At 35.3% G+C, this 24,109-nt stretch overlaps 1 protein-coding gene across 1 annotated transcript in view; it reads left to right on the forward strand.

Moving 5' to 3' along the window:
- Positions 1–24,109, forward strand: part of CSMD1 (CUB and Sushi multiple domains 1) — a 1,131,310-nt gene that overhangs the window by 223,503 nt on the left and 883,698 nt on the right. The window contains exon 2 of the mRNA XM_074153404.1: positions 4,231–4,447. Within this exon, the coding sequence (XP_074009505.1) occupies positions 4,231–4,447 (217 nt within the window). The remainder of the gene's footprint in view (positions 1–4,230; positions 4,448–24,109) is intronic.

The following is a 24,109-nucleotide window of genomic DNA, read 5'->3' on the forward strand; positions in this document are numbered from 1 at the left end:
GCATATACATCTGTGTATATGTATAAAATATTTTCAACAGAATACCTTCTGAATTACAAGAAGACAAGTGGTTGTCTTTTTCCTTGTTTCTTGTAGAAACATTTGAAACTTGAAAAAAAACACAAAGAATCTGTACTTTGCTAGTTCTGGTTATTAGATACTGGTAAACACATGTTGGGATGAGGTGTTAAAAATAGTCATGATAAATTCAAAGGCCCGGGAAAATAAAAGTCCAATTTTTAGAAAATATTTTGACACAGTCATAGAATACCAGGTTGGAAGGGGCCTCAAGGATCGTCTGGTCCAACCTTTCTTGGCAAAAGCAGGGTCTAGACAAGATGGCCCAGCAACCTGGCCAGGTGAACCTTTAAAGTATTCAGTGATGGGGAATCCACCACTTCCCCGGGGAGATTATTCCAACGGCTGATTGTTTTCATTGTGAAAAATTTTCCTTTTGTGTCCAATCAGAATCTCCTCAGGAGTAACTTGTACCCATTACCCCTTATATTTTCCATGTGACTCCTTGTAAAAAGGGAGTCTCCATCTTCTTTGTAGCCACCCTATTAATACTGCAGCATGGTGATAAGGTCTCCCCTGAGTCTTTTCTCAAGGCTGAATATTGTAAGTTTGTATTTTGTGAGGTTTATTCAAAATCTTCTGACAAAGCAGTACCTAAATTCTACTGATTCTTAGTGATTCTACCACTCGTTTGACCTCAGCATTTAAGACAAAATTGCCAATGTTTTACATTTTCTTGCTGAGCTCTCACTTGGGGTCGCAACCGAGAAATGTTGAGCCTGAGCAGGTGCAAATAAGATGGGTACAGGGTATGCAAAGGACCTTTCTAAGATAAAATAAGGCTGAAATCAATGTAAATAATTTTCAACTACAAGCCAAGAGCATCAGTTTTCTTAGATTACACTTTTTATATCATAAAGTTAAAATAACGATCCTGAAATATTTTCTTACAGACAACATATGACAGAAAATTAATGCTAACAGCATAGTTTATATTCATATAAGCAACAACGTGGTGTCATACTAATAAAATTTTGGCAGTCTAGTACACCTTTAATATTAAAATAATTCAGTGTACTGATATTGTACTCAATCAATGACTGCATGTCTTGTGAAAAATGGCAACATTTTTTTTTTTATTTGACACAAGGACCAGAGCTGAAGTGAATTGTATGGGTAGATATTAATTTAGGGTATATTCAGTTGTATTCAGCCTGCTTTCTTTTCTCTGCTTACATTTAGTGCAGCAGAACTACTTAAACTCCGCTGATCTTAATGTTCTTTTACTATTTTCTTATCTGTATGTTCAGTTTCTTTACTTGTTCTTATTTGTTTCTGAATTCCCTGGACTTTGTTGACATTTTCTGCTATTCAGGCACCCATAAGAAACAAAGTATTTTTAATTAATTTCATTGGTGTCTTCATACGGATCTGTGGTGTCTCTGCAGTCAGAAACTGCATTTTCTATGGGATGTTGCATTGCCAACTCCTATCTAATGTGCTGCCACCTGTCACCCCTAAGTCTCTTCACTCCTGTTCTCTAAGTGTATCCTCCTACTAAATCTCTCTTAAGTGATCTGGTGCTGAATTTACTCCTTGGCAGAGGTGTAACATTTGACAGTTCTGAAGGTTTTAGACATATATATTGACAGAATAGTTTTTATGCAGATAGCAGCTGATCCTGTTTTCCCAGTATTGCTCTGTTAACCCACTTCATGTCTTAACTGGGCAGGGGCAGACCTAGAAGGATGTCAGTTTTCTGGGCCTGCGCAGCTCTTAAAGTCTCTTTGAGTATTGCTTAGTTCGGAAAAGAGATCCTCTTTGCAATTGTCAGTGTGCAGCAATGAGATTGCTAGGAGTTAACCATGTATTAAATTTCTTCTAGGATTTTTATTGGGATTTTTACTGGATACTAAGTAAAAAACTATGTATTTATATATATGCATATAAAATTAAGAGCAAACCTAAACAGCATTTAGTAAATATCTTGCAGTAATCATTTTTCCTTTATGGTTCTCCTTTGCCTCATGTTTCTTGGGTACAAAGTGAATAGACAGCATATTTATGAGTAGTTTTGGAACTGGAGGGATACATATACAGGAGAGCAAAAGCAAACTGCAGAAAGAATGTGCTACGGATGGTAAGAAATGCTGACATTAAACAGGCATAAAATGTTGGCTGCCTTGTTTGTCATTGAAATTTGATTATTTTTTAAGAGAAATGCACAATAGCTTGAATTTACACTAAGGAGTACAAAACACCCTTTGGAATAAAACTGGGAGCAATCACTGACAGCTGCAAAAACTTCTGTGAGTCAGTAGCAAGTGCCTCTGTAAGGAGACTGCTGAGCAATGGCTATTTTGGGGGTGCGTTTATACTATTATATTATCTATAAAATGGCTCGCTCACTACCCCAGTTTTACCTCAATCCAGCTGTAGGGTTTTCCTAAGAGATAGGGGAGGTAATTTTTTTGTCTCCCTGGAAGTCAGAAATGTAGTTAATACATTGTATTCACATACACAATTACATAGGGTGTATTACATTCTTTATACACCAGAATTAAGAATTTCTGATCCTAAAAGGTAATTCTGTCTTTGATAGACTTTAGACAAATTGTGAACTTGCACCTGATAGCTCTCCTCTTTGAAAGCAACTTTTTCACACCGAGTGGTAGGAAAGCTGCTGTGCAGCACGGCTTGCAGCGGATACCTGAGTTACACAAACCAATTTCTGCATGTTGGTGACATTCGGCTCGTTAGAGTATTAGGGTGGTAGGCTGTCACTGTAATTTTCATTTTCTGTCTTCAGAACATTATTTCTGTAATAATTAAATTATTTTAAATTGCTTGTGACACTTGTATGATATTTCCCCTGTGGTTGTAGAAAGAGGAATACGATGCAAAGCATCTGCAGGAATGCTAACAAGCTCCAGTGAACGGTACTTAGCTGAAACTTTCATGGTGTAATAGATTCCTTCTTCAGGAATGTTTAATAATTCCAATGTTTTATTAAAGTAATGTGAATCAATTGGTAGATGTACTAGTGAAGATTTTTACTTTAAAGGCCTCCTGAATCCCCATAGCCTTTTTATGTATTCATTAAATTTTTGTTATATTTGAAATTTAGTAGAAAATGATTACTTATTAGTTCTTTAGTTTTAGCATCAAATCCCTTTTATTAAATCCATTTTATTAAGATTTAGAAACCTCCCACAAGCATTTGACAGCACTGCTCTGAAAGATTCAGTCTCAGAGACCTACTGCTGGGAAGTTAAAAATAAAATTGCAGCCTGAAATACTTTTCTGGTTTAGGTATAACAGTGAAATGCTGGGATTATACTTGTTCTGAAGTACTTAAAATGCATGTAGTAATCCAAGCATTAGAGTGCACAGAATGTCCTTAAACTTTTCTCTGTTCAAATATTTCATTAACGCTTCTCTCCAGCTCTGAGCCAGTACAACTATTGTGTGTGGGATTAACAAAATCAAGTAGGAAATTAGCAAGAGTGTGTACTGTAAATCAAGGTTTCTTGCTGAGGACTTCCCGTTAATGAGCTACCATACCCTCACAAGGTCTGTAGGATGTACAACCAGACACAAATGCCTGCTGAGTAAACTGTTAGTGTTATTTTTTAAGAATACTAAAAAAAAATTATTAACACTTTCCTGGTCACGATACGCATGACACTAAAAATGTCATACCACAGAAATTTTGCAGTGTTTTCAAAGCATAAAAATCTTAATGTTGTTTGCAACAGAATGATTAATAAATATGTGTCTGTATTTTGCTCTCTGTGTTGAAAGTACATTTCAGAATAGCAGAAACTCTAATACTTTAGTATTTATATAAAGACTTCGTAAATGACATTCACCAAAAAGCTCTAACAGTCTCTGGCATTAAAACTGTCAGTCTGTTGAATTTATGCCATCATGCTAATGCTTAAATTTCACATTTGGATGAATAAATCATACATTGTTAATACTACATAACCTCATGATTCATTGCATAAAAAGATGGTAGGTATCTCAGAAAATCTGGTGATGGGGGTTTTAAATCCAGAAGGAAGAATGTTATAAACACAATTTTATGTGGTGTTTGTAATCTAAAAAAGATGTTATATAATTAAGTTTACATGTAGTTACTCATGTAAGAATATATACTGAGGGAGGGGAAAAACACTGAAATACATATTTTCCTGTCTTTTTTTTCAGGTCAGAACTGTGGAGGCTTAGTACAGGGACCAAACGGTACTATAGAAAGCCCTGGATTTCCTCATGGTTATCCAAATTACGCCAACTGCACATGGATCATTATCACAGGAGAACGTAACAGGATACAATTGTCATTTCATACTTTTGCCCTCGAGGAAGATTTTGATATTTTGTCAATTTATGATGGACAGCCACAGCAAGGCAATTTAAAAGTGAGGTAAGGTACCTTTTTACTTTCTTAATTTTTTTTCTTTCTCTCTCTCTCTCTCGTTACGTCTCTCTTTCTCTCCTGAATAGATGTTCTGATGATATGCTACAACTACATTATGCTTCCTTAGTTCTTCCCCAGCCAAGAGGATAGCAGTGCCCCAACATTTCACAGCATTAATCCAATTTTCAGATCTTTATGGCCCTAGCTTGCGTACCAGTAGCATCAGTCATAATTAAACTGTGTACAAAGGTCCTGAGCAAAAGAGTAACTCACATTGAAGTAGCTTATTTTTATTTATTGTCCCCCAATGGAATGCAAATTTGGCCCAGAGACCCTTTCCTGAAGGCACCTGTCTCCAGTTTTTGAAAGAACTCTCACTGAGGTCGTGCTTTACTTTCCTACCATGCTTACAGTATTTGAATCAGAGGATGGGTATGCTGCTGGTGCTAACAGTGTCCCAGGGTCTCTCACTGAATGTGTCACGGAAGAAGGGGTGGGCGATACAGTAGTTTGTGAGAGGCACAATCTCATTAGTGAGTGTTAGGCAACCTCTGGAAATGCTTGCCAGATTAAATCCCTCAGGTCATTATTGCCTGCCTTGCACATGAGTTGAGCTGTAAATTTTTTGACTTTGCCAAAATTGAAATTTTTCTCCATCTCTAAGTAAATACAATTATTAAGCAATTAGGGACCTTTAAAGGTGAGAAACAGTGATATCTTGTATATCCAAATACCACTGAGGTTACAAAGATACTTTGTGGAAACTTTTCGATCTTGAAGCTTTTCACAACTTCAGATTTTGGTGCATTAATTTCACTGTTGTCTTATTTTGGGTTCTTCTGTCATTTGCTGGATCTGGAGTGTAGAGCAGGAAAGCAAGCATCGCTTTCAATGCTGTTCTGTCATTTTCTGTTCAGGCATGAGATTTATGAAATACTGTAAAACACTGCTGTCAGTTATGTTGTCTGATTACTCTTTTACATGCTGTTGATTTATATTATACTGCTAAAACAAATGTGGGAACATCACCATTTTGTTCCGTGTTTTAATGGGTATCATCGTGTATTTTTGGCAAGAACAATGTTCTGATTGATTGTTGACTTAGTTCAAAAAGTTCTGAAAGCTGTGGAAGGTAGTACACAGCTACCGAGGCTTGAGTTGCACAGAGTATGTGCTTCAGTTACTGTATTTAATTGACCTGTATTACTTGTATCACCTTTATACAAAGATTGATATTTCTTTTTCAGTCAAATGCTTTTGTTGTCAATAGCTAACGTCTGCTTGTTCTGAACTAATCTGTTAGTAGAAAATTGTTTCAAGGAAGAACACCAACTGATGATCTGTGGGTATGAGTGTAGAAGACCTAAAATTCCTAAGTATGATCTTGATCCCACTGAAGTAATTGTATTTGGTACTGATTTCAGTAAAACAATGATTTCATTTTTAACTTCCAACAACGAAGCAGATTTTTTTTCCTTGCTTCTATTTGCCAATTAGTTACCTTCATAAATGGTGTTATAAGGAAAAAAGCTTTTGTTGGCTTTGCAGCATGCAGAGGTTAAAAAAGCAGAATTGAATGACAGGTTTCTATTGACATGTCTCATACCCTGTGACATACTCTTTGTTGCACAAAGCACATTCACAGGTGTACCCCTCTACAGTTGCACATTTTCAAGACAATTCACTCAGCATATAATGGAAAATTATAGTCTTGGTTTTTTAGCTGACAGCATGCAAATGCTAGAGAGCATCTTGGAACTTCTGCTTCAGGGTATGCTTTTTTTATTTCATAGATAAAATTACTCTACTAGATTTTGGGTAATAATATTTCTTTAGCCATAATGCAAAATCTGGAGGTTATCCTTAAAAAGAGACGTGTACCTATATAGGTCTCACAAACTATAATAATTAAGTAATATTCGTCTCATATTTTGTATAGTCGTTTTCAGCTGCTAAAGCAAATTGGATAAAAATGAATAGTATGTTCAACTAGTTTACTGTACTGCCTGAAGGACCTTTTTGTATGCCAACTGTGCACCAAGGTACTTTCACTGCACATCGACTGTAAAACCCAAGAAAGTAGAAACATATATAAAATATATTGAAATGGTAAGGGAAAGAAATAAATTGTTTTACACTGATTTTGTAGAGGAAGAAAAGAGAATCAAATAGTTGTAAGATGTTTATGAACTTCTTCAGATAATGCATTATTAAAACATATACTGATTTAGGGGATAAATTACACATGGTAGAGATCATAGGTTATTGTAAACTATGTTATGAGGAGGTTGGGAAGTAAGATAGTAGCAGGAAGAACAATATAAACAAAAGTTAAGGCACTAAAAAGTGCTATTTTACATCTTCCTATTTTTCAAGGTGAAACCCAACTAGCATTCTGCCATTCTGCGTAATTACTGAGATCCACGGTCCAAAGTTGTCCTTAAAATATTGCTACAGCAGCTTTATTTTTATCACTGTAAAGTTCATAAAACGCAGAACAGGATTTGATATGTGTGTGTGTATATATATATAAAAGAGGAAAAGTAGTTTTAAGTCTAATGCCACCTGTTATGATAATGCTTTGTAGGGTACTGTAGTCTTAATTGTATAAACAAACATAAAGTTAGATAATTAATTTTGCCATGTATTGTAACCTAAACATATGTCTCAATTCTACCTTATTGAAAAAAAAACTTAGCGTAAAGCTTAATTATTGGATTATAAATTGATGGGGAAAGATTTTAAAATACAACCAAATTTGAATTAAGCTGCGAAAAGATTTAAAATGTATTTTTTATTTACATTTTAAATTGTAAAGGAATTGTCATTTGTTATCCACAGTTAACCATCAGCATGCAGAATTCATATGGACGAAACTTTAGTGGAGAGGAGATGCAAGTGTAGTGCACTGAGACAACAAAGCTATTACTTAGTTGTATTCCTTGTGGATTGTTTCCCTAAGTAAGAGTTGTATTCAGTAGTTCAGGGTAGTTCAGGTGCTGGCAAATATTTATTTTGACTTTTTTCTTTGTTATATGTATCAGATATAATAGTAAATGGTAATATTTTTAAATAGACATGAGAAATGTATCCACGGGACATAGGGAGTAGGGGCACAGGCCAGGTCTGAAGAGTCTCAATGTATAGGCAGATGTGAACTGACAATATTGACCTATTGACTTATGTTCTGCCGATAGATACATTACCTGCCAGGAGCAAGTGAATTCAAAACAGGCATTTCAACACAGTCATTTCATAGATTCATAGATTCATAGATTCATAGATTGGTCCAGGCCGGAAGGGACCTCCAAAGGTCATCTAGTCCAACCTCCCCGCAGTCAGCAGGGACACCCCCAACTAGACCAGGTTGCCCAGGGCCTTGTCGAGCTTCACCTTGAATATCTCAAGGGAAGGGGCCTCAACCACCTCCCTGGGCAACCTGTTCCAGTGTTCCACCACCCTTACGGTAAAGAATTTTTTCCTAATATCCAATCTAAATCTCCCCTTCTCCAGCTTAAAACCATTGCCCCTCGTCCTGTCGCTGCAGGCCTTTGTAAACAGACCCTCCCCAGCCTTCCTGTAGGCCCCCCTCAGGTACTGGAAGGCCGCTATGAGGTCTCCCCGGAGCTTCCTTTTCTCCAAGCTAAACAACCCCAGCTCCCTCAGTCTGTCCTCATAGGAGAGGTGCTCCAGCCCCCTGATCATTTTGGTGGCCCTCCTCTGGACCCTCTCCATCAGGTCCATGTCCTTTCTATATTGAGGGCTCCAGACCTGCACACAGTACTCCAGGTGAGGTCTCACCAGAGCAGAGTAAAGTGGCAGAATCACCTCTCTGAGGTGATTTCAGGGCTGGTTGTACTACATACCTATCTTCAACAGGTGAATAGAGAAAAATGCTCTTTAATCTTAGCATAAGTCTTGTTACAGTATATTTTTCCTATATGCAGAACTCCTGAATGGGGTTTCATGGAGAGGTATAAGGAAATTGTAAAAGGACTGGGTAAATAGAAGTGCCTGTATCAAAACCTCTGTTGCTGAAGAGGTGAGGTGGGATATAAGTGGGGTGTTAATACCTTGAAATGCAAATGTCACAAACGTGGTGAACCAAGACTTTGTAGATGCAATTGCCTTCATCTCAGTTTAGGGCCTGAGATTCTATATTTTTTCCATGTCAAATACAGGTAAATGCTGTAATTTCTGTGTTAAAGTGTCTTTCAGTAAAAGTTACATTTTTAGTATTACACACTCTGTTTACTTAAGAGTTAGTTACGGAAGATCTGTGCAATATACTCTGCAATAATCTTTTTCAAATACTCAATTCAATCTTTCAGACAACTCTGAAAAACTCTTAAAAATGGATTCCAAGCAATTTTGTTTATTCTTACCCAGAAAAGCTGCTATTTAGATTATGTACACTGATGGCAAGATGGAAATGTACAGACATGAATATTTTTTGTTGTGTGTATATGCAGCTGTCACTTATCTTGGATATACATAATATATATTATTTGGAAAGTGATTTTAAAATATCTGCTTGCCTTCATGGTTTCTGAGGCCTTCTAAGCATTATTTAGTTTACTGCAGCCTAGGTAATGATATAATAGGTGCTGCTTGTTATTACTCATATTAGTTGAAGCAAACATTTTTGTTTTAATGGAGCAGTAATGCAAATGATGGAAGTTGCTAACAGAGCATGTAATAAAATAAAGCTTACCAAAACTTTTCTGACAGTCATATATACGATGAATGCTAAATAGCAACATGTTCCCTCTGCTTTCTTGAATCATGTAGAAATAATAGGGATTATGTATGAATTATTCACACTATTCACTTTTTCCTGTCTCCAGCAAGCAATAAACCATATGCATATTCTACACTTCGTAATCCAAGCATGGAGATAAAAAAATGTTCACTGAAGTTAAAGTTTGGGCTCCTGTTTACTATTAAACGTCTTTTACCTAAACAAACCAAGATTTTCATGCATTTAACACATTTTAAAATTTATAATTTGTTTATTTCTTTGGGAAACATTTTCTACCTTCCTCCTGTCCAGGAAAAAGAGAACAGTGAAGCAATGAGGGAGGGATTGACTTTTCTACAGTATCGCTGACTGCAACAGCAAGAGCTCTGTGCAGTTTACAGTTCTTTATTTCTTATTTTTTTTCCTTCCGCATGAAAATTTCATATGTCATTTTTTTAAATCTTTTTATGGCACATAATTTTCTACAAGTTAATTTCAACGTATAGGATTTTTGTGGGTGTGTGAGCTAGTGATTTTTGTGAAGGAAACAATACAAGAGTGAGTATGGTAGCCATTTTTTTTCCAGCTTGAAGCCTACCTAGAACACAGCACAAAGTAACAGAAACTGTGATAGTGTTCAAATTTATAAAACAAGATTATTGAATAACTTCAGCAGGATATTCTGGTATTTTATACATCTGTAAGAAAAAGAAAACTATTATTGTATGATTATGCAAATTGATTACTGAGTTCCTGCCAGTGGAAATGCCTATCAAATGCCTCTCCTTCGCCTTTTTATGTTAAATCAGTTTTCCCTTGGCTTTTTCACCTATTAAAATGTTAGGAAGAAGGAATAATTTATAGAAGAGGGCTTAAATATGATTCATTGCGTATCACATAGCTATTTTAGGAAAGAAAGGAAACTATGATCTGATCAGCTAAATGCTGACAGATAGTTTCTGTCAACAGCAAAAAGAGCATACAATGGAAGGAAATATAATTTATGTATGCATTACTGACAGGTTCAAGCTCATATATGGCAAATTTTTTTTCACATGTGGATAAAAGGTAAAAATCCTATTCCCAAAATTTTTAGCTTCCCAATTCAAAAACTTAAGCTTGCTAATTTTTTCGGCAAGCCTACGAAGTACAAAGTTTTAATGAAAATTTTATTAAAATATAAAGTTAAATAAGGAGTCTGCTTACTAACAACAAGCTACTCACCAAGAATTATAGGCCATATAGATTACATGTATTAGACTGATGCTAAATGATGGTTCCAAAAACCATGGAATACTGTTTGAACTCCCACCTAAGAAAATCCATTTCACATTTAAGGAACTATTATTTATCAAAAAACAAACAAACAAAAAAGATTAGATTCATTTAACACATCAAAGCAATGCAAGCATTTATATTGCAAATTTCTGCATCAGTTGCTTAAAGTTATTATAATGTAGTTGTTTAAGTCATCCCATTTTTCTTTAAAAATGAATGTGACACCATAATGAAAATGCAGCTGTGCTCAGTTTCTTTGTCTTCTGTGGAGGTAGATCCCCCCCTTTTTTTTTTTTTCATCTGAAACTGTCCATAGTACATCTTCAGATAATTTACAGAATTTACAGTCTTTGCCTCTGCTGTACTTTTCAAACTGGATCTTTATAAGTGACAGCAGTGATTTAGTGCATTTGTTTGGAGTGTTTCACCGTCAAATCTATTACTAGTAAAGGACTCAGAAGGCGAGAGCTGGGATGTAACTCCATAAAATGTTCATTTCTATAGTTTTAGAAACTTTAGCCCGTGTTCGGTAATCATAGCTATACAACCAAATTAGAAAAAAAAATTGGTGTATAAACACCTTTCTAAAAAAGTAGAGAAGCATTACTCAGTGTTCGAAGTAGTAGTATAAGTAGTATACTATATAACTAGTATACCATATAAGTAGTATAAGTATCATAGTAGCGTGCTGAGAAAGATAGATTATTCTTTATGAATAGCTTTTAAGTGTTTCACATGACAATCTTTCAGAGTAGATCTTTGATTTCATATGAGGTGCACATCATTTGCCTCCCCTGTAATTTTGATTTCATACTGATTTATTACAAATATTAATTATTTACCTTGAAACAATCATATTTATGGTCATACTAAGCCAAACACCCATACATTCCTCGATTAGTTATTTGACAAAATGGAACACTTTGGGTATCCATTATGCAGTATTTAAGCTACAAAATCACAGAAAATTGCAAGTTGTGAGTGTGGGTATGGATGTACATGTACCTGGGTTTTGAAGAGGTCAGTTTACATGTTTGCTTTACCTGAAATCTCAGAATAAGGTTATAATAAATGTTAACTCACTATTAGCCAAGTATAAGAAAATTGCCTTCACTGATATGATGTCTGCTTGAGGGAGCTCACTTGATCTACAATATTTTATGGAAAGCCTCTTCAATTGTGTCAGACTAATAATTTTGTAATCTGCAGAAGTACAAAAACTTTCAAGATTTTTTGAACACTACTCAGTACACAATTTGGCATTTCATGCTCTTTTGAGAGGGTTTTATTTTTTCATTTTCCCTTCATTTGTGTCAGCTTCTGAAGCTCCTAAAACCTCCACTATTTGGCATAGTAACAATAAATATACATTTTGACCCTTAAATATGATGAATTCCTGTAAGATCTCACATCCATTTTATTCTCAAAACTCCCTGGGAATAAGACACTAGAATCCATTAAGAATGCAGATAAACAGTTTGGGGAATTATAGGTCTTAAAACTTAAACACACTTTAAAAAGTCTTTTAGTTTATCTTGGTGATACAATTGACACCAAAAATTTCAGACAACTTTCCGACTAAACAGGTGACAACATTAACTCTATTGCTGGTTGTGCAATTAATTTTTGCTCTTAAATACATTAATTTTTGAGAGTGAGGGCAATTGTTTACTTTTGTTATCTGTCACCTAAACATATATTACACATACAGTATATATAAAGCAGTTTTATATCAGTCTTTCTGCATCTCCCATCATGCTCAAAAAGAGTCTCCTTTTTATTTTAGATGATACATGTTCAATTGATATAATTTTGTATAGAAGCCCTGCTGATCAGCATCGCTAAATGCTGTGCATAGAATGACTATTGCAACAGCTCTTGGTCAGAGAACAGTCAGTTCCCTTTGCTTATATTCTGGCTGCAAGCTAATAATTAAATTAAAGCCTTTAGAAAATTTGTAGCTGGAAACCTCAATGAGAAGAAAGTCCAGTTGTCAAAGTCTGGCCCCTTGATTTTTCAGAGTTTCTTTATCACTGTGATAGATAACTTCTTAATTAGTAAATAACCCGTATGCCATGGAGAAATTTTGTCTGCTTGTTTGTGTTAGAGTGGAAAAACTTATTTTAGCTGTTAACTGGCAAATTAAAGGGAAAAAAAATAATCTTTCTAAAATGTAATAACTGATTCATCATATTTCTGATGCATGTAATTAGGTTAAACTATGAATCATCTTTTCTTACTGTCATTTGGTGATTACCTGCCTGTCTTAACTGAGTCTTGTGGTTATTGACTGTATGATTAAAGTTTGGTTTTGGGTCACCCTGTGCTGGATCAGGATGTAGCGGTCATGGGGCACATAGAGGATCATAAATGTTCAGGTACTGGAGAGGAACTCTGCAGTGTCTCTGCTCTGAATTGAGTCAGTGGAAAATCGGCATCCTCTCCTCTGTGAGCCAGTCACACACAATCAATTCTGCTTGTAAAACAAATTTTATAGGCAAGTGTTCCCATAATCTTGCACCTCCCAATATTACTTAGAGACTTTCCTCAGTTTTCATCCTGTTTATATTCACGAGAGTATCTGCTGACATTACCAGGAGCATTGGGTTTTGACAGTGATGTTTTTTCTCACTTAATGGAGACTAAAATATACTTCTGCTGAAGTCCTGGGTTATTCCTGCACTCATACTTTCATTTCAGTGAAAACTATGTATTCTTAGCTCCATTTGACTCAATGAATTTAATAAGAAAACTACTAGTCTGGCTAACTGACTAGAAGCACATATAATGAGAATGACGCTGATCATAAGCGAAGTAAAGGCAAATTTTGATAATAGGCTCAATAACAACTTGTAAGGGAGCAGTGCCCTTAGAAGACTTTTAAGTCTCTACTGTCCACTCTTTTCACTGATTTATCGATGTTCTCTTCAATCTGAAGACCTCATTTATATGTTGTCGTCTTTCAGCAAAAAGAGAATTTAAAAAAAAAAGTTATTTGTTCATCTCGCCCCCGCACCAACACACACCTATGCGTTGTGGTTTTCTTTGCAGAATCTAGTGTGAACTGTGTCATGAAAGAGAAGCAAAATGGCAAAGAAAAGAAAATAAATAACAGATGCCAATATTAGGCTACATGTTTGTCTTAGCTATTAAGACAGGTTAGTTCTCTAGGCTTCTGAAGTTAAATATGCATAATAAGGCCATAAATAACAAAGTTATGATGAATTTTTATACAAATTGATATACACTATTTAAAAATCCATCTAATATTTTTAATTTATTGAGATAATTCTATAATTCATGAATTAGAGAAAGAAGTATGTTTTAGGACTAATTCATGAGTATAGTTAAGTCTAATAAAAAACACATAAAAACTGTTCCTAAAAACTTGTAACTTTTAAGTTACGTTTGAATGCTGAAGTCCCATAGTTATAATTTGTTTTTTAATTATAAATTTATATTTAAATAACAAGTAGCTTTAGCAGATTTTGTTTAGAGTATTGAATTACAGAACAGCAAAGCACTGCTTAATTTGATTATTAAAATAATGAAAAACAGGGGGCACACTAATCTCGTTGATCTAGAATAACTCTTATTTATAAAGGTTCTTTGAACTATACCTATAGGTATTAAAGTTTCCATTACTCAAAAGATAGCCTCCTAAATACTGCCCACAAAAATGTCCTTGAAGTATGTGTGCGCACCTGTGTTTATCTTTTGCAGAACTTTCAGCTGATCATAACTCTCTCAAAATAGTACAGCAAGAGTCGAAATTCTTTTATTTTTCCCATGGATTTTTAAAGCAACTTTCAGCACTTTCTGTGGCTTCCACTGTGTTATTTTGTTGAAAGTGAATTTTATCTCTCATTTTCCATGATAACAGAATGATATTAGGATTTTCTCAACCACCCTTTCCTCACCCCTGGAACTGAGCTGTGTTATTTGCTGTTTGGGCAAGGAAAACCTTTTATATGCATAGGGCTCACAGACAGAAGAGTGAGAACATTGCAGGGTGCATCAAGTGAGGAGGTGAGAACTGAGGAATAATGGGGAAAGGGAAGAGAAAGAAGGGGATGCCAGAAGAAATGTGTTACGATGTGTTATAGATTTGCTAAACCATACTATTAGGCACGTCCACCTAGTGTAACTCCTGCACTGAAAGGCTATACTTTAGTATAGAAATTTTTTCTCCACCATGCCTACTGTATGCGTCAAGTAGCTCAGGGCTGGTTTCCTCCTATGCCACTGCAGAATATATGGCTGAGCTATTAATTTTGATACAAACTGTATGAGCAAGGGAAATCTGGTTAAGAAGTCCTCATTTATAGTAGAGCAGACGTATTATCAATGTCAGGTAGGATTTTTTTTTTAATGTAAAATTGTTCATGGCAACTTATTTAAGTTTGATGCGTCTTTCAACTGAAATAGCTAGCAACAGGTAGGCTAGGGAATTCACTTGAGAGGTACGGAAATCCAGATTTAATCTCCTGAGTTGCCTGGCTGAAATAAAGGACTTGTTGGTAATGTTTATCTCAGTTTCAGTGTCTCCTTTTGGAGCTGTTCTACCTTATCCAAGTAATTAATCATTTATAGCATCAGAAAAAAAGCAGTGATTTGGTGCTGTATTCCACTGACTAAGGATTCTCTGGGTATGTGGGTGAGACTGATTGCTCCTATGCCTTTTTCAGGTAAAGTGGAGGCTTGAACCAGAGTAGGTGCCCTGACCACCAGGCTATAGACTACTTTATGGTTGGATTTGTCTTTGTTTTTTAAAGGATGACTGTGCAAGACCTGATGTGTAATGGTAAAATGGATTTAAATACTGCTGTTGTGGTTTTTCTGTGAGATGGAGAAACTCTTTTATGTTGTGTGATTACCTGCAAAACCTCCCAACTAAAATTTCTTTGATTGATACCTGGTCACTATGTATGAAGAGGTGGAAAGGAGTTTTTTCATATATTGTTAAAGAGGTTCCTATGTTCAGTTTATCTAACTTCAGATATTTACAATATTTTAAAACCCATATATTTATCTTCATGATAAAAAATATACAATCATAAATGTACTTCATTTACCATGCAGGAATTAGCTTATTTGTGGGAGGTCATAGCCCCTGAGTGGAATAGGCAGATGCAATGTGTTGGAAAGAAGTTCAGCTCCACACACTGTAGGTACTCTGAGGCATTTCTGAGGGAACCTCCACAAAAACATCTAGTGAGACTTTGTATAGCCTTAAAATAGAAGTTAATTTTTATGGCATGTACTGGATTTATTATAGATTTCCAAGAAAATGTTACCACCAGATCCAACCAGAGAAGATGAGTTTTGCAGTTAACAGTCAAATACAAAGATGCATACGATGTTCTTATTTTCTGTTTCTCTTCCTGGAGGCATTTTCCACCTTCACCAAGAGAGATCTGAGCAAGTGCAATCACTAGATAGTAGAGATCTTTATATATATTTTACATAAATAGCTGTGTTCATTACTGCTTGTTTTACCTTTGTGATACATTCCTTTTTAAAAAACTTACAGAAAAGTAAAGCAGGTGGCAACATAACCTTGGCATAACCCTGTTTTCTTCTTTTTCTGCATCTCACACTTACTCCATTACATTCATTATTACTTCAGTCAGGTGAAGCACATTCCTAACTTCCATCAAATTTTATTTATTTTATTTTATTTGAAAACTGTGTAAAAGTCAGTTAGGCCCTTTTCAGGAATGTTTGTGCCTCTTTTCATACCAGATCCACTGGTGCAGTCAAAATTAGATGAGCTTCTTAGGCCAAGAATCTTTTCTTCTGACATCTTTATTAAATGTTATGTCCACCTCCAGTACCTCATAATGGGTTTGATGAAGAAGAAACAGAAGATAGTTGGTTTAATATGAGACCACTGCTCTTATGTTTGGTGGGTTCATGTATGATAAAAGAGAGTTCTTGATAGATGGATATGCAAGTTTTGTCTCTGGTGAACTATTAACACACACCTGAGGCAATATCTGAGGGAGATACCAAGCATTTCATATCTCTTCTGTCCTTTACTATACTTAAAAATTGTAGCAGTTTGGTGTTATAATTTTGAAAGCTTCCCTCAGAACTTTTCTTAGAAAGGAAAGTGAGACAAGGTCCTTGCTTCATCTGTGGTGATGAAGTAATGAGGTAGGGATTCCCAAGAGAACCATGCAGGGATTTCCTTGGACTATGTGTCTGCAGATTTAAGGTAAAGAGGAGACACATCTTGTCTCATAGTTTGTAAATTAGCCATCATAATATTGATTAAACTTTCCAATTAAAAATAATGTTTTTTTTTCTTTACATTTAAGCTGCCATATGTCAGGAAATTAAACCAGGAATTCTTTAGTGACAATGAATGCAATCATTTGTATACTGCTTTTGAAAACGGGCCGTAGTTTTTTCACTAAATGGAAGATGGTTACATGCTATTTAACAACAGAAAATAGAAAAATTATTTACCTTATGGTGGAGGGGGAATAGTGTGGAAATAATTGATTAGTAGCGTAATTTCATGTAGCAAAAGATGAAGAATTATAGGGGTGTTATGGAAAACAATCATAGTTAAAATTTATAAAACAGAAAATAATTTTTAAAGGTTCCTTCTTTTTATTATGACAGAAGCACTGACTCAAGAAAATAGTGATATTAAATAAAAATAGGTTTTAAATAAAGTCCAAGGCATTATTACTTTGAGGAATTCGCTCTGCAGGGTTTTGGTTAGAGTAGATTACAACTCATATGTGCTATTAGATATGTGAGACTAACATGCAGCCAAGTTAGAAAATATCACGGGAAATGTTAAAGCAACCATAATTTCACAAAAGTTAGCCAAACCACAGTGTTGGGAAATAAAAATTTTAGTCCATTTGATTTTATATATCATGTCTTTCAAAGGCTGATGCCAGCCAGCAAATAAAGTAATAAATTAATTAGAATGCTAACTTTTGTTTGAAAATGTATTTCTAGGAAACGATGAAACCAAATAGTGGTGCTATTGTGCATATATCAAACATTACTTTGAGATATGTTTGATATCACTGCTATGCTGCACATCATTTTATTTACTAATTAGAATAGGAAATAATAAAAAAAATACCTTTTTCTTAGTTTAGCTTTTTCTTGAAAAAGGTCAAGTACTGAAAAACAGTTTTTAAAAAATTGTAAAGTAACCTTGAAATTTCAGATGCAGTCACTGAATAAGGATAGCATCTCTCTGTACAGTAAAAGAAGAATATATTGTTTGGGGGTTAAAAATTACAGCACGGAGTCCTTCAATAAATGTTCCACAGCACACAGAACATGAGGCATTGCCTGGCATCATGGAAGATAACTTCTCTCTCCCAGCCATAGCTTCATCCTTTTTTCCTGTAGAAATCATGGAAAATGGATGAAAATGAGAAAAGGCTCTCTTTCCTTACAAAGATAAAACACCAAGCCATCAAAATCTCCATTGTGTGCTACAAGCATGAGAGAGCAAATTGAGCATAACAAGTAAACACAAGGATCATGAGCAAGATTTTTTGTTTGTTTGTTTGTTTCTTTTTACTGTTTTAGGGCCTTTAGCCAAGTACTCTAATGTCATGCTGTGTGAAAAAGATGTTAGTCTCTCTGCTTGCTGTGAGATGTTCCATGTTTGGAACAGGTTGCCACTAAGAAAAAAAAAAATGATGAAAGAATACATTAGCATGAATAACTCAACATTCTCTAGTGAGGAAAGAAAAGCAAGTTATTTACATATAAAATAAAAAAATTACACTCCAGCAGTGAATGAGTATCTAATATCAGATTGAAAAGGGCCAATTTTAGGCTCGTGCATGGGAAGTTTGCATGTGAATTCCTTACAATGAAGGCAGCATTCAGTGCGCAGTGACCTACTATGCGCAGTGCATACATTGGCATCAGTGAATAGAAACAAAATCATGCAATTGTCTGGCAAATTGAATTTTAAATTTGATATCAGTTAAGCATCTTATTAATGAAGAATACGATAGTGGATATTCGGTGCCATTTTAGAAGAGGTATGAATAAGACCTTTTAATAAGAGCAGAAACTGTGGCTTGAAGGAAATGTTCCCAGTTCTGGTTTTGGATTGCACTAGTGGCTGCACAGCAGTGACCAAAGTCAGAACCGCTCAAAGAGCAGTGCCACTGTCTGCCCACCATCCAGGGGCTCCACAGTTAGTCTATATCTGGCTTTTAAAAAAAAAAAATCTAAGGTTTCCTGAAGCTTTTGTCTCCATCTACCTGAAGAAACTACTTTTGTCTCAACTAGATGGCCCCTTTTATGTTTCATCTATTTTTTTCCTGATCTTATTTCAGATTTCCCATCCGTGATCTTCCCACATCTTCCAAAATAAAACTTGCCTCATGCACGTATACTGATGTGTCATTTTTTGTTAAGAGAGAGCATCTTTGAAACATGAGTATTGTGAGTCAGCAATTGAGAAGATGCGGACCTGGAGAAAAACTGAAAGATAATGCATTTGGGTGGACACAAACTAGGTCTGTGAAACTCTGAGAATTGTAGACGACTATGCTCTTTTTTTTTTTTTTTTTAATTCCAAGACGACTAGGATTCAACAACCAAAAAGCAAAGAAACTCCATGGACATGCAGGAATCTTGCAAAGAGTTAGAGGAAAAAAATTATTTTATTCACAAACTAGGCTTTTAGAATTTACCTTTCTTCGAATACTTACTCCAGTTATGACACTTGGGAGGAAATGGAAAAAGCACAAAACACATAGAAAAGGGAAATTAAAAGTTAAAAAGTTAATGAAATAACATATTCAAATACATATTGATGTGGATCTTAGGGAAGGTCTATTTTAAAGTGCACAAAGCATTTAAATAATACTTTTTCTACACACACACACACAAAAAATATAATAGAAGGATTCTGTAAGTGAAATAGAAAGCCACGGCCAGGATTCTGAATCCCCCTTAAAACGTGGCTTCTGAAATCCTCATTTTCAAATGCTGTGCTTCTATCACTCTTAAGGTGAGGAAGAGCAAAGGAGCAGAAATATAGTATTAGTTGTCATAGGACTACATTGTACCACAGATCAGCAAAAATATACAATGCCAAAGAAACTAGGAAGAGGAGATGCAGTTCCTATGGATTTAAGTAAATTAGTGCAATTATTGAATTATATATTTTAAATTTTAAAATAAAACACTAATTTCTAACATTATCATAAGGAGCACAGTGATTTGTTTTATCAAAGGCAGTTTTCAAAGCTATTCAGCATATTTGGCAGCTTTTTACTAACTGTTCAAGCTTGCTTTCACAGTATAGTATTGTCCTCATTTATTTTTTGTTGCTGCAACCATTAATCATAGGTTCTCTCATTCTTTTCATAAAGGCTTTGCCAAAAGGAAAGCTTGTCAACTTCAGCATTTCAAGATATAGAGCACAGAAAGGAGAAGTTATTTTAATACTATACATTCTTTAGTTATTAGTACTGTTCCACTCTTTTCTCTTTGTCTGTGTTTCAAATCCTCTGTCTTGTCACTGATGGAGAGAGAGGATTTTTTTTGCACCCAGTCTGAATAAGTCTTTGCAAGCTTATAAGCACAAGATAGAGCTGATAGTATCTTCTTCTCGAGAGGAATACGTTAACACATTCTTGTCTATAAGCTTTATTTTCTTATGCTCAGTGATGTTGCTCGTGTAGGAAGACTCTGCCTAAAAAGAAGGATGAATATGCTTAGCTAAAGCTTTAACTAAAACTTTCTGTCTTGGTTCAAGGCATTGATATTTTAGGAATCAATGTATGACTTCAAAATTGCTTATTTTTCTTATTTTCCATATATAATATAACTACAGACATTTGACATGATGTTGTGGAAGTGAATTATAATGTATACTAATACAATATTGATATGAGCAGACGAAATTTGCATTATTGAATACCCGATTTGAGGTTTGATTATCATAAGGAATTTACATATTGATCTTACACTTGATTTTTCAAGTGAACAGCTATAAGGATGAATCCAATAAAACATCTTTGCCTATTTTAATGATCCTTACTGGCTGCATTTACATGCTATATTGATTAGTATGAAGATTTAATGAAGTTTATTCATTGCAGAATTGAATTAAAAAGACTTCACTTGTTATTGTATTACCTTTTTCAAATTTTATATTTGAAATCGCTTAATTGGTCAAGCATTTCAGTAGTTCATAGCACTGTATTTAATTTGAGATAAAAACGTGGAGAGAATAACTACATTACATGATGCAGGCTATGGTACATTACTTACTTAATGCACCTAAAAAGCTACATGTATCAGAAATCCAAATCTAAGTTACCTGAAATATACTTTGTTGGGGTCATTTTAACTCAATTTAACTCATTGTTTTCTTCAAAGAATGGAGATTTCATATTCATTCTGTCATAATTCACTGTGACCGAGTAGAAGTAAAAACCTGTCAGCCAGCCAGCTCTTGGAAGCAGGAGACTTCCTAAAAAATTTTCTACTTTTTAAAATATCACTTAATCTCTGTTTTATTGTTTGTGAAAAACAGAGTTTTCATTAGTAAGTGGTTTTCATTAGTAAGTGTTTTCTTGCTAAATGCTTTACTGTTTATTAGACTCTGAGGGGTCTTTGAATGAAAGCTGTAGAAATATAAAATATTATCAATACAGGCAAGTAAATTAATTTTACTGTTTCTGTATCAGGATTTCCATATCTATAAGAGGAAGCTGTTTTCCTTCTGCCAAAGTGCTCTGAGATCCTGTTTCCAGAGTGTTCACATTCCTTTGTTGTTTTCAGAAAAGTCTTTTCAAAATGCTATGTCTGCAAATCTGTATTTTCTGAGCATCTTTTAACTTTATTTATGCTTAAAGGTTTTTAGAGCCTTGGGACCATAATCCAAGGGAAGCAAGCTGCCAGCACATGTGGATCTTCCAAGGCTCAGCAGTAAGGCAGTCTAGCATGTGCTAAATCAAGTCTTTTGTTTGTAGTTGTAAAGACAGATCCAGTGAAAGCAGCTATACTAATGTGTCGTTTATGGGCAATAAAAGACACACTTTTGACGTAACACCTCTTGGATCTTTGAATGGGGGAAATAAAGTAGATATAGAGCAGTAAGTATATTACCTCACAGCAAACACACACATGCAGCAGAGGCATCAGGGCAGGCTACAATGCTAACTTGTGTATAGAATGATGAAGAGACAAGCGTGTCACTGGGGAATTTCTTCCCATTGCCTGGTAAGTCAGGAAAATGTTGTTCTGTCCTGCTACCTCCTAGCACTAGCAGTGCCCTGATACTACCAGAAGAAAGATTTCATAGCAGAGCCAAAGCTTCTCTCAGATTTTCTGAGGCCATTAAGAAAATAGGTGAATATTTGGATCTCGTGTTTCTCTTTTCCTCCACCACAACTACTTTGATTGTTTGTGCTTCTTACATCTCATCTGAATCAGCTTAGTAGAAATAGAGGTGCTTTGAGACTGAAGGAGCCCTCAGACACGCTGGATGTAACCTCACTGTCTTGGGATTGGCTCTATTTTTTCTATAAACCCAGAAAGGCAAAATCCTTATGTTTTAGTTAATAACATCAAGTTTATGCTGGAGTGAATTTCAGAGCCAAGTTCAGAGCAGAACTGCAAAGTCAGGTGATACAAATGAAGACAATGTGGATTTGTTGGAAACAGTTTTGAGGGAAACTTGGGAAGAAGCTGTCAGATCACCTTCTGTGAGCATAGGGCCAGGAAGGAAGCAATTACACGCAAAGCATGTGGTACGATGCTACCAAGGCTTTCAGTCTTATGCAATAAGCACATCAGATTCAGGGATTAATTTTTGGACTGCATTATTGTAAAGATTGAAATAAGTTCAAGATATAAGGTAGTTAAATCTCTCAAATTTCTGCTATTGGTGGTTAAGACTGTAAAATTCTAGTTTAAAAAATTTTGTGGATAGAGCCTTAAAGAAAGCAGAGTGCTTCCCCCGCCCCAAATAAAACAAGAAATCAGCAGCCCTAAGCCAAAAACCTTCTAAAAGAGATAAATATTGTTTGGTATTTTCTGTGTGGACTTTCTTTCAGCAAGGAGAAAGTGTAGCCTTATATTTCTTGCAGATCAAGATTATCTCCAGGCATTCTTTTATTGTTGGTAGGGGAGAGGAAGTCCAAGAGATAAGGGAGGAATACAGTGAAAATACAGGATTGGTCTACAGCAAAGTATTGGTGAACTCCTAACAACACCTGTTGCCTTGCTTGATTTACCTGATTACTGCTAATCCCCTGGTATGAAACCCTTTCAAATTCTCCACCGAAACGGGGAAGAAAATAATGGTTCCACAAAAGTTCTATTATTTAAGACTTATATAGTGATTACAAAACCAAATTCACTAGCCTACACTAAAATATGGACTAAAAGGAGCAATTTAGCTCAGTTATAATTGCACAAGAAATAACCCAAATGAACAGATGGACTCCTGGGAGGAGTTGTGTCTTTAGTTCTCTTGGAGGAATTTAATAAGCAGATCCATAAGTATTCAGATATTGATATTCAAGTTACACTACAGCAGTGACAAATAAGTGTTCTATTGATTCATGGTGGGTTTTATTTCTAAAAGTTAGCATCCAATTCTTTTCAACTCATCATACTTAAATTATTTTCTTGTAAGTACATAATTTACCTTTTAGTAGACAAAAATCAATAACAGTTTGAGACATGGACCTCTTACCTCAATTGGATGAACAGCACGAGGTGCACAGAATCACACTGCTAATACAAAGGGTTTGTTAATTGAATAGTCATACTAATAGATTTATCTTTAATTGGAATGGCAAGCATTTCCACAATGATTTTACTGGCTCATCATTTCCTGGATGAGGCAGGAAACAAGAAAGCTTATGTCCTCATTTCCTTATTTTGTAGTAAAATTAATATGTAAGATAAATAATGAAATTACATTTTAAGTGTCCAATTTTAGCATGCAAAATTAAGTGCAGGAAAACAAAGTGCATGTGTTGAATAAAGTAAATCCCCCTTTCACCCATTTTACCTTAATCTTGATCATTCTTTCATTCCTCTACTTGTTGCTCCTTCTACTGTAATTGAGTTCTTTTATTCTTATATGTAAATTGCTTTTTAAGCATTGCGATTCTAAACCAAAGCCCAAAGTACTTAGTAAGCATATGTTTGTCTCCTTTACACTTGGCTTCCTCTTACATGGGTCAAATTTCAGTCTTTAATTATTCAAACAATCAATCTCCCTAGACCACCACAAAGTAGAACACAAAAGAAGTAGAGATTGATTGTATTTGGGCTCATCCTCCCAGAGAAATTAAGGTATGGTAAATCATGGTGTGAATTTAGAGCATTCACTAGTCTGTACTAACCAGATGGGTAAGAATGTTTGGTTCGATCGCAGGAGAGCAAGGGTATTAGTACATTCTGTCCACATTCAGCACTAGCAGCATCACATCCCCATGTGATGAGTAGAGTCCAGTCTTCTCTACACAGCTTGTCAGCAAGGGCAATTAGGTTGTGCTCGGCGTGGCACTGTGTGCTACTACAAAGCTTCCTGCTGGTTCAGTGTGGGCAGTCTACAGATCTTATCTGTCTGCAAAATACCTTCATAGGCGTAACCCCACAGTGCCTTTAGGCAAGGGAAC

Source organism: Numenius arquata, chromosome 9 (genome assembly GCF_964106895.1).
Source record: "Numenius arquata chromosome 9, bNumArq3.hap1.1, whole genome shotgun sequence".
NCBI lineage: Eukaryota > Metazoa > Chordata > Aves > Charadriiformes > Scolopacidae > Numenius > Numenius arquata.